This window comes from Rhododendron vialii, chromosome 3a, assembly GCF_030253575.1.
Source record: "Rhododendron vialii isolate Sample 1 chromosome 3a, ASM3025357v1".
Classification (NCBI taxonomy): domain Eukaryota; kingdom Viridiplantae; phylum Streptophyta; class Magnoliopsida; order Ericales; family Ericaceae; genus Rhododendron; species Rhododendron vialii.
Genome location: NC_080559.1, coordinates 16,157,060 through 16,168,413, shown reverse-complemented (window position 1 = coordinate 16,168,413; position 11,354 = coordinate 16,157,060). Strand labels below are relative to the sequence as shown.

The 11,354-nt window shown below is 37.4% G+C and overlaps 1 protein-coding gene and 1 long non-coding RNA gene across 2 annotated transcripts; both read left to right on the top strand.

Annotated features, from left to right (window-relative positions):
* The first annotated feature begins 297 nt into the window (after positions 1–297).
* Positions 298–9,305, top strand: LOC131318723 (deaminated glutathione amidase, chloroplastic/cytosolic). The gene is made up of 9 exons (XM_058348666.1): positions 298–567; positions 2,244–2,380; positions 2,688–2,816; positions 3,016–3,074; positions 3,630–3,742; positions 3,823–3,915; positions 4,682–4,784; positions 6,301–6,383; positions 8,996–9,305. The coding sequence occupies exons 1-9, from the start codon at positions 337–339 to the stop codon at positions 9,038–9,040; spliced, it is 993 nt and encodes a 330-aa protein (XP_058204649.1). The 5' UTR covers positions 298–336; the 3' UTR covers positions 9,041–9,305.
* On the top strand, positions 6,393–8,103 carry LOC131318724 (uncharacterized). The gene is made up of 3 exons (XR_009197796.1): positions 6,393–6,638; positions 7,059–7,117; positions 7,964–8,103. It is a non-coding gene; the product is annotated as an uncharacterized LOC131318724 (long non-coding RNA).
* Positions 9,306–11,354: the final 2,049 nt, after the last annotated feature.

Sequence of the window (11,354 nt, the reverse complement as noted above, 5' to 3'; positions counted from 1 at the left end):
ATTTTAGTTCGACTTAGTTGGAGTAGAAAGTATAGATAGGATTTTTCTTAAATGAATTTTCAAACTTTTCTTTTAGTTATTTTTCATTTTAATTTAATATTGCAATTTTGTATAAAGATGAACGAAAAACTGTTATAGATGTATAGGAATAGATAGAAGTAGAAAAAATGAATAGAAAATGGTGGAAAAAATTCTCATTCTCTTTTTTCTTTATTATCTTTACCGCGTGGTAAATACTGTACAGTAGTAGCTGAAACGAAACTGGTGTTTACTGTTTACCACGAGCTTGTTTTTCTTTCTTTCTTTCTAGTACGGAGTATATCATTCCGAGCACGAATGGCATTTTGTTTCTACTCCCAAGTCCCAACCAAACAGCCCTCCTCTCGTCTTCTAATAAGGTCGACCCCAAACTCCAACAGTCTATATCCTCATCCCAGGTCCGTAAAGGTACTTGCCGTCGCCGCCCGCGAGTCTACCATGGCCAACTCAGTCCGAGTCGCCGCAGCTCAGATGACCTCCATCAACGACCTAGCCGCCAATTTTGCCACATGCTCTCGCCTTGTCAAGGTACTCTCTCTCTCTCTCTCTCTCTCTCTCTCTCTCTCACACGCAGATTTTATGAGCTATGTTTTTTTTAATTATGATTTTATGTTAATCGCACGATCGAATTGAAAAAAAAAAAAAATCAACGACGCATCAATGGCGTTAATTCTGGTGCATTGAAAAAGTGTGAATAAAGTAACGGCAATCTTGTTTGGCCGTGCTTTTTTGAGTAATTTAGACCCATTCCTGTACGGTTCTTATTTTGTAAGTATAATACATTACCTTTAATTCAAAAAATAAGTATTTATTTTAGTCAGTGGAAAGGCGAACAAGAGTTTTGTGCCACTCTATGTGTGTGCTATGCTCTTGGCCAATTGTCCAATTTGTTTATTCGGACCTCCTTGTGGACCTCCGAGTACGGATCTGGATGTCTAGACCTCCCTCTACTTGGGTTTGCAAGAAAGAACCACCTTCTGTGCCTGACCCGCCCTAGTAAACTAGGAGGTGCTCTGATGGCTAAGTAAGTCTTAAGGCACTTTGAGGGCTAAGTAAGTCTCTTAAGGAAGGGAAATAAACTCTTGAGTGAACAGTAAGTTAGCAATGGTGACTGGTCATGTCGAGCTTGTGTGCCTCCAAACGGTTAATTATATAGGGAAAGACTTGCTTTAGCCTCCAAGTTAGCTCATGTCGAGCTTGTGCCTCCCATGACGTCTTGAATAACTACCTCACGGTTTGAAGTCATGCATGACGATTGCCAAGCACCATGTAGGCAAGTATGAGTGGCAGAACCATGCCATTGGTGACTGGTCTGACATGTCTCGCCATCCTGTCGTACGTGGCTTGTAATTCCCTGACCCAAACAGTTTGCTCGGCTCACAATGCCATGGACCGAATGGCCATCCTGCCGTTTGGGCTGGGCTCAGCTGCTGGGTTGTCAGACCCTTAGTTACACGAAGCGGGAGCGGGGACGGGGACAGGGGAGCGGATGATCACAGAAGTGTGGGAGCGCCATTGGGAGCGGTTAGGAAAAATTATTAAAATTATAAATATATTTTGAAATTTTATATTGTTAAATGTCAATATAAAAATATTATTCTACCACATAAAATATTAATATTAAAATTATAAGTTTCTAGTTATATTTCAACATTTTTATTATAGCACATGATTACACAATAGAGCTCTTGTGCATATTAAGTAGGCGTAAAAGTTAAGGGCATTAATATGATTCTAGAAGGTTAATATCAGATGTGCTCACTAACAAGATCAAAACAACTTTAAAGGTACCAATTACAACTTGAATCGTAAGTCTCTCAACCGTTTTTGGGTGTAAGTTCCCGTATAGGTAAGGAACGAGTTCCCGTCGTCATTGGGACGGGTTTCTTGGAGTTTCCTTCGACGGGAACGCGGAAACGCGTATCAGTCGAAGAAACGTGGGCATAGTTGAAGGTTCCTGCAACTAAGGTCAGGCCTCTTAATTTGGATGGGCCTAACTGAATGGAACGGGTATGGGCCATCGGTCCGGTCCAATACAGTTGGTATTCTAATCAGTTCTTTGATCTTGTTTTAAATACCAATATACCATCAAATAAAATTTGATGGAGTCCAATTATATTGACCAGCTAGACAAACTGATCATACTTGTGTGCATGTAGAGTGTAGGCATTTCTGATCGAAGTTTTGACATTGTATTTGCATAGGAAGCATCTGCTGCAGGGGCAAAGCTGCTGTGTTTTCCTGAGAATTTCTCCTATGTAGGTGCCAAGGATGGGGATAGTCTTAAGATTGCAGAATCCCTTGATGGACCTATTATGAAAGGTTACTGTTCTCTTGCCAGGTGAGACTCTCTTAAATTTAGCTCTCTCTGAATTTTTTACTTCTAGATGGAAAAAGCTTCAGTAGTTGTCCAGTGAAAAGGTTGAGAGCTGGGTATTAAAGCTATGTTCATTTGTTGCTCAATCAAATTTAAGAGTTTGTTTTCTAGTATGTCAGTTCGTCACTTGAATTGTTAACTATGAATGTTGCCTTCTTGACTGTCATTTTTGTCGAGAGCTTAAATTTTTCTGACTACAACTAGTTTGGTTACGTGTAGGTTTGTTTTTGTCAGACTTTTTCTAATAACACATAGCTCGCATAATTTGCAGGGAGTCGAGCATTTGGTTGTCACTTGGAGGATTCCAAGAAAAAGGATCTGATGATGCGCACTTGCGTAACACCCATGTATTAATTGATGATGCCGGGAATATTAGGAGCACATATTCAAAAATGTTCTTGTAAGATATTTGATATTCAGTTCTAAACTTTTCACGATTGATTCTTCTTTCCATTCTAGTAGTGTAAATGGAATTTAAGCATGAAAACATGCTGTCTTTGGCTTGTTAAACCATGTTCATCAGAGCCAGGTTGATTGTGCTTCCCATATACAGCTGAATTGACATGATATTCAAGAGCTATTTTTGGTTATTTCTGAAGGTTTGATGTGGATGTTCCTGGTGGTATGGTATTCAAGGAGAGCAGCTTTACAGAAGCAGGTATGCACTAATTCACGATATAGCTGATATGCCCCGGTGGTTTGATGAATTTCTTCCTCTTCTGAAATCCTCCTTTTTGTTTTAGAATATAAGAACATAAAAAAACAGTTAATTTAGTTTTCTGCACCATGCATGTGATACATATAACTTATTTCTATGGTTTTCTTGCACACCTCTTGGAAAAGATGAACATGTGAATGAAGTAACTATGCACTAAAATCCAACTCCGCCTACCTATCGCTTAACTACACATAATTGCTAACAGAAAGATGTTCTGATGCTTTGGTTTTCCTAGACTATTGAAACATATTGATACCTTCTGAGTATAAGATGTCTAACCATTACTAATATGCTACCTGTGATAAATGAGCGAGTGGGTGTACTAGAACCAATGTGTGGGTTTTTGTGTCAAATGATTTTCTTGTTTAATTACATATAAATATGCTTTGTGTTCTGTTTTCATGTTTCTCCAGGTAAAACAATCCCCTTAAATATAATTGACCGGCATAACTTATGTCTACCATTCAAGCAATTCAAAGAGGTGAAGTTTTATAGGGAAGGACATTGTTGCGGTAGACAGCCCGTTTGGACGTTTGGGTGTGACTGTTTGCTATGATTTGAGATTCCCAGAGCTCTATCAACAGTTGAGGTTCAATCATGAAGCACAGGTACAAGCAGACGAATTTCCTCTATTTTATTAGAGTAAGGGGTTTTTTGTGCCTAACATTGACTGATTGTCAATATCTAGGTATTGTTGGTACCAGCAGCTTTCACAAAAGTAACTGGTCAGGCACACTGGGAAATTCTTCTTCGTGCGCGTGCCATAGAAACTCAATGTTATGTATGAAATTTCGATCATCTGTTTTGTTTGTATCATTATTCATGAAGAAATCATGCTTGAATTGTTTTTCACAAGACATTACTTTTTTGATTTATTTATTTTTAGATTTTGATCCCTGTAAATATGCTTAATACAGCATTTCTGTATCGTTTAACTAAATTTCCTTCGACCAGTGAACCTATAACGATGTAGGTGCCTTTTACTGACCGATGACCCTGATGCTGTAAGCAAGCAAGTCTAACAAGTTACTTTAATTGCTTCCCATAACGTTGGTATCTTTTTTTTAGTCTCAAGTTATCAACTAAAGTACCGAATAGCCACTAAAAACTTGTGCTCATGGAGCTGGTACTTCCACCCTTACTGCTTCTTTGCAGTTCTGTTCATGTTCCCAATGGTTTATACTCTTTAAGATTAGCAATTGAGGATTGAGTAAATTTCCTACATGAAAAGTTCTTAGCTGGAAAACTCTTGCTTCAGTTATCAGGTAACAGCATAGAATGCTGAAAATTTCCATGTAGGAATCTTTCAAAGGCCTTGTTGGGTTCAAAAGCAGTAAAAGAGAACAACTCGTGTTTGTACAGGGTCGCACAAACATCATTTAGTATCCAATCTCCCGTTGTGGCACACTTTTGTCTAGTGGTCACCATTTTTAATTCTTTGCATCTATGCCAGGCAGTAGCTCTGAGCCAGCATTCATGTGTGCTTTTCTTTGTATTGGTGTTTTTTTTTTTTTTCCGGGAAATGATGATTATAAACACATAAACAGGTCATAGCTGCTGCACAAGCTGGAAAACATAATGACAAAAGAGAAAGCTATGGTAACACCTTGATAATTGATCCATGGGGGACTGTAGTTGGTCGGCTACCTGGTGAGGCTGTTTCCCTTGCATAGTTGCATATTTTGGTGCTTCATTTGTGGTTCCTTGTATTGCTTCTTAGAATCATAATTGTAAATCGCTCTCCAAAGAGCTGGGAGCACATCAGAAACTACATTGGTGGCAGTAAAAAATATCAACAAGTGAACTACAAGTTTGTGCTTTTGATATTGAATTGCCATTGTCCTTTTTAATGCAATGTGCATTACATGGGTTCTCTATTTGTAAAATGCTGAAGCTGAATTGTGACTATGGTTGTGTTGATATGTAACTCGTGTCTACTCTTTCTATGAATGTATTGTATTATTTGGTATGGGGAAAATCCTCTTTATCTTCGTATCTTGTCTCAATTCTTCCCCTCATGACACTAGCTCCTTAGGACTGTATTTGCCTTGGAAGCCCATATTAACTAGAGCTAATATAACACGAGTGGTTTACCTTAAACACGAGCCAAATTATGCCATGAGGGCAGTGGCGGACCCACCTTGGGGCATGTGGGGTCATGTGCCCCCCCCCCCTCCCCCCCCCCCCCCCCCCCCCCCCCCGCCCCCCTTTTTTTTTTTTTTTTTTTAATTTACAGTTTGTTTTTTAGGCAAAAGTGAGTTTTTTTTTTTTTTTATAGCCAAAATGAGTGGGAGAACGAAAAACCCACATAGAAAACTCGACGGACGCTCGGTTTACTTCATCGTTGCCGGTCGCTCGTCTCTATGGTCGTCGCCGGTCACCTCACCGCGTCCCTCACCAATCATCAATTAAATTTGGGGCTACATATATATTTTTGATCGCCAAAAGTAACATTTTATTGAAAGGACTTTTTATTTGGGGCTACATAAACTAGGACCTTCTATTCTTTCCTTTTAAGTTTCGTAATATATATTTTGATTGTTTGGGAAAATCAGGCCTTCATTTCTTTTTTTGGTTTTTACTCAATGATTGAAATTTACAATTCAATTTCCCATAGTTTGTGGCTTTGCGCTTAATTTCAATTTTTTCTTAAGGTTATTAGTAAAATGTGCCTCCATGTGAGGCAAATCCTTGGTCTGCCACTCCCTAAGGGAGAGATAGGATTGGGAAACTTTCTATGCGGAGTTTGAAACAAACTATTGTTTCTTGAACTATCTCTACTAGTTACCTTTGCAGCTCTAAAACATACGGATGGATCAATCTTTTGCAAAATGGTTTTAATGTTTTTCTTGTTCCCGCTACAGTCAACGACCAAATAATAACAGCAGATGTGATCTTCATTCACTTAGGAGTTAGGACTTGATCTAATAGAGTCAATGGTCGATCAAATATACAGTTTCTTGCGGGGATGGATTGCTATTGTCTCTGCTTAGAAAAATGTCTCTTTCTATAAATTGGGACTTGGGTATCTTTTAAATCTGCAGATCACTCGGAGTATGGTAAGCAATTTTCTGTGCCGAATGTTCTTTGTGGCACTCGTAATGGGATGAGGCCAACTTTAGCAAACCCTTTTCTCTCACAGTCACTCTTGATTTTTCTGTCTCAGATCGGTTATCAATGGGTATTACTGTGGCAGATATCGATTTTTCATTGATCAATTCAGTCAGAGCAAAGATGCCAATTTCCAAGGTACAATTTGGTAAAACTTTTACCTGAACACAATGCCGAATTCATTTGTCATGCGATATTAATAATAGCCCTAGCTGTCTTTGTTACTGGTAAATAGTCCTATCTTAATCACATAGTTGTAGTGCATTCTTTATATAAATAGCATGTCTGGTACTGTTACATGAGTTCCTATCATATTTGTCACTCTTTTAGCCATAATATCTAATTTCTATCCTAACCAACCTAACTTGTAAGCTTTTCACAAGAGAAGGTAGTGTAGTCTATGTTACATGGACTCGGGTGCGAGTATCGGGTGCGGGTGCAAGTCCAAGCTTCGGACCTTCCTAAACTTAAATCTTAGGATACGTGGATATGTGTCCCCAACTTGGGTACGGATACAGGGACACGTCTTGAACTCTTATTTGTATTATATATTGCATAATTTTCCCAGATTATGTACCATAAACTATGTTTACAAATGTATTTAAACAATAAAGGGTTAAGAAAATTATGTTTTTGCTATTTCCCTATTTCTTGTCTATGTGAAATACTCGAAATATCGCTTTTCTAGCTAGTTTGATATTCCTTTTCTATAAGTATCGTAACAATTAGAGGATCCGAGTGTCCAAAATATTACGGGTGTCGGACACATCGACACGGGTACTTGAGCCAAAATGAAAGATCCATGTAACATAGAGTGTAGTGAATACATATGCATTATATGATGTACGTTACGGCATTTTCAAATTTTGTTTGTCTGGTGCTAAGAAGCACGGATACGGATATAGATACGGATACGAGATACGGATACGTGGTTTTTTCAAAAAGTAGGATATTTTCAAATTTTGTTTGTCTGGTGCTAAGAAGCACGGATACGGATATAGATACGGATACGAGATACGGATACGTGGTTTTTTCAAAAAGTAGAATACGATACATTAGGGAATACGTTGAATATAAAATTAAATAAAAAATATATTATATATATTATATAAATATAATTTTGAAAAGTCTCAGACTGATTGTTAAAAAAAAACAAAGTATATATATGTAATATATGAGGGTTTCAGTCTCAGACAAGAACGAGAGAGAGAGAGATGTGACTGAAGAGAGAGAGAGGCGAGATATATATGTAATATATATATATATATATATATATATATATATATACCCACTGTATATAGTATATACACACAACAACACAGCGAGAGAGATGAGAGGCGAGAGAGACGAGAGAGAGAGACAAGGGAGGAGAGAGAGACGAGCAGGTCGGAGATAGATGAGAGGAAATCACCTTCTTTCTTCCTGCCTTTTGGTTCGTTTCATCGTTTCTGATTCTGATCGATAGGGTAGAAGAAACAAATATAGCCCTAATTGCACTTTAACCCATATGTTTTAAGAAAAAACATATTTACCCCACGCGTATCCAAAACATATCCCAGCGCATCCGAACGTATCCGAATACCAAAAAATAAAATAAAAAATCGGATACTCTAAAAAACGTATCGGATACGTATCCGGAGCATATCCGAGTGTATCCATATCCGATATGCATACGGTATGTGATATGGAGGCCAAAATAGAGTATCCGTGCTTTATAGGTCTGGTGGATCACATAATTCTGCACCCACCGGGCGTTTTTCCTCGAGTCTAAAACGACTAACAAGGTGTTGCAGTATGTTGAAGGAAATAAGCTTACACATAGGAATGTGCTCGTACTCAAAGAAGTTGTTGGGAAGGATTAGATCTTAGTTGCAGGAACCTTCAATTATGCCCACGTTTCTTCGACTGATACACGTTTCCGCGTTCCCGTCGAAGGAAACTCCAAGAAACCCGTCCCAATGACGACGGGAACTCGTTCCTTACCTATACGGGAACTTACACCAAAAAACGGTTGAGAGACTTACGATTCAAGTTGCAATTGGTACCTTTAAAGTTGTTTTGATCTTGTTAGTGAGCACATCTGATATTAACCTTCTAGAATCATATTAATGCCCTTAACTTTTACGCCTACTTAATATGCATAAGAGCTCTATTGTGTAATCATGTGCTACAATAAAAATGTTGAAATATAACTAGAAACTTATAATTTTAATATTAATATTTTATGTGGTAGAATAATATTTTTATTTTGACATTTAACAATATAAAATTTCAAAATATATTTATAATTTTAATAATTTTTCCTAACCGCTCCCAATGGCGCTCCCACACTTCTGTGATCATCCGCTCTCCCGTCCCCGCCCCCGCTCCCACTCCCGCTCCCGCTTCCGCTTCGTGTAACTAAGGATTAGATGAGAGACAAATCTGACCTTTGGCAATATTTGGACGAAACTGAACCAATGTTTATCTCAAACCAGCATTTCTATTCTGGTATAAATATAGGGTTTTCTCCGAGTAGTGGCTTAACAGGATGCAGTTGAGCTGAGTTGTAACAATACAGGAGAGAGACTACAGACTCTAGGCTTTTGTTTTTACAGATTTGTTTATATATCCATGGTGGCCATAACCGGATGAATATGATTCACATGTGCTAAGATTATTATGTCATTTCCTTGTATCACTGCATCCACTTTAGATTTGCATTTTTCCCACAGTAAATAACTTACGGTTTTAACTTTTACCCTTCTCAGCATCGTAAGCCTGCAGAGTTCTGGAAGTCTGCCGGTTTGTGTTGAATAAGAAGGTGGTTGCTTCTGATGACCCGGATGGAAGTTCAAAGCTGGTTTAAATTGCACTCGTAATTGCATGAATATTTTATGTTATTTGAGGTATTAGGGTGAGCCATCAGCCGCTGCTTTTGCTCATATATATGTACGTTTCTTAGAGGTCATTTTTCATTTCATAACTTGGTATGTTGTCTGGATTGGGATGTTTTCATTCACTTGCCCTTTCAATATGTTGAATAATTTGATGGGAATCCATGCCATTTGATTGATTCAAGTTCTGCGCCGCTTACCACTCCTTGAGGCCAAGGATGGGGTTGGTTTTTTTTTTTTTTTTTAAATGTTACGCAGGAAAGAAATCAACTGCTTTTCAATATTTTGGCCTAATGTCTTCTCTCTCTTTTTTGTCCTTGTTCAATTTTTTCCCGCATTTGTTAGTTTTTCCTCGATTTTTTGTGTGTAGATTATTATTTCGTCATGATGAGAGGAATCTAAAAAGTAAAATTAAGATTGGAACCATTTTTTTAATAAAGACAAAAATTAGCTAATTTTTGTCTTTATTAAAAAAATTGGATTTTGATTGTAATTTTTTAATTCTTCTTGTCATGACGAAGCAATAATTCATTAAAAATCGACAGAAAACTAACAAATGCAAAAAAATTTGAATAATGACAAAAAAATGAACCATTTGACTTAGACCAATATAGGCCAGCTTTTCTGACATTTGTTTTCAATGATAAACCTATTTAAAGCTAAGTGCTAAAGAGATTATTTTTTCTCGCAATATAGAACCAAAGAACACGTGCTTAAGAGCTTATGGGACAGCTCATTCGGTCGAAATTAGAGGTTGCAATTAAACCCATATTATTTTTAACACGCTCAAATTCGCCCGCTATAATCTAACAGTTAGGCATACATAACAAATAGTATATCATAGTTTCTGGAAAATGGAAATTAGCATGCTTTGAACAATGTGAATGTCGCCTTTGTAAACTCATCGATTACACGATTATCAAATCAACCATCTTTTGTTCAATAATGAATGAACAACTTATTGGATGAAGGCTTATCGAGAAAAAAAAAGCATGATCTTGATACATAATGTGAGAGCCATAATGGGCCATAGTCCCACATCACCTAATATATGGTATATAAAGTGATTTTGACAAACTACTGTATAACCTGAGGTGAGGTTAACCTTTTGAGTCACGTGGTTAGGCTAATGGTAAGTAAGTCAACTAACGCGAATCGTTACAATTGGTATCAGACCGTAACCCTGGTCTACATGGTGGGGGTCACCTCTAGAATCTGGTACGAGCTTTGTGTACTGTACAAAGTTAAGTGCCACATCATGACCACCAGAGGACCTTGCATCACAAGGTGGGGAAATTGTGAGAGCCCATAATGGGCCATAGTCCCACGTCGCCTAATATGTGAAAATAGAAATGACGGGGAGTGATTTTCTCACTCCCCAAAGTTAACAATTTGGGGAGTGCAAAAAACTTCATATTGATTTTGAATATACAATCTGTGAATATTGATGTTGTCCATTGGCAGTATGATAAATAGCTTAAAGGATGAAGGACTTAGAGAATGAACCTCTTACTCTGGATAATATTATGGAAAACTTGGAGCGGACCGCACTCGCGGGGGACAGCACAGTGCTGCCCGGCAGCACCAACCCCAGATCCGGAAATCTTATATTCCAAAGTTTAAAATTTGAATTTTATTCTCTCTCATTAATCTTCTTCCCATCAATTGAGGTAGTATTCTTTTCCAAATTAATCTATTGAATATTGTTGTCAACCAATTAATGCGATTCGTTATTTCACCAATCAATGTTATGAAATCAATTAGGATCGATTAAAAAATATTCACTACATTCGAATATACAAAGATGAATGATATTTTAGGTGAACTCTAAAATTATAGGATGATAACTTAAGTCAGTGTTAGAACTAGGATGAAAGCTTACACTAACATTTCACTTTGGACTCATGATTAATTTACATAGTAATTGAGAGTTAAAAGTATTTATTAAAGATAAAAATAAATAAATAATTCTGATTATTTTGTTTTTAGTAAGTTTTTTTTAATTTTTTATCATAATTTTAGACTTAATTCTCTCTCGTCGTCAAAAATATTGTTAATCTAATAATAAAGTTAGGCAAACTCACCTAACAAAATTTGTGTAGTGATTAGGGGCAGACCAAGGGTGCAAGGCTGCAAGCAAGAGTCCGGGGCCTGCACACCTCCCAATTATCCAATTATTTCTAGTCATTTTGGGTTTTGTTTGTAGAAATTATGAAGAAAGTCCATCAAAATT

What these genes read in the sequence shown, in the direction of transcription:
- LOC131318723 (XM_058348666.1), top strand. Translation starts at nt 337, where the DNA reads ATGGCATTTTGTTTCTACTCCCAAGTCCCAACCAAACAGCCCTCCTCT. An exon ending in GGTTACTGTTCTCTTGCCAG is followed by an intron (nt 2,381 to 2,687) that starts GTGAGACTCTCT and finishes CATAATTTGCAG; the next exon opens with GGAGTCGAGCATTTGGTTGT. An exon ending in CAAAGATGCCAATTTCCAAG is followed by an intron (nt 6,384 to 8,995) that starts GTACAATTTGGT and finishes TACCCTTCTCAG; the next exon opens with CATCGTAAGCCTGCAGAGTT.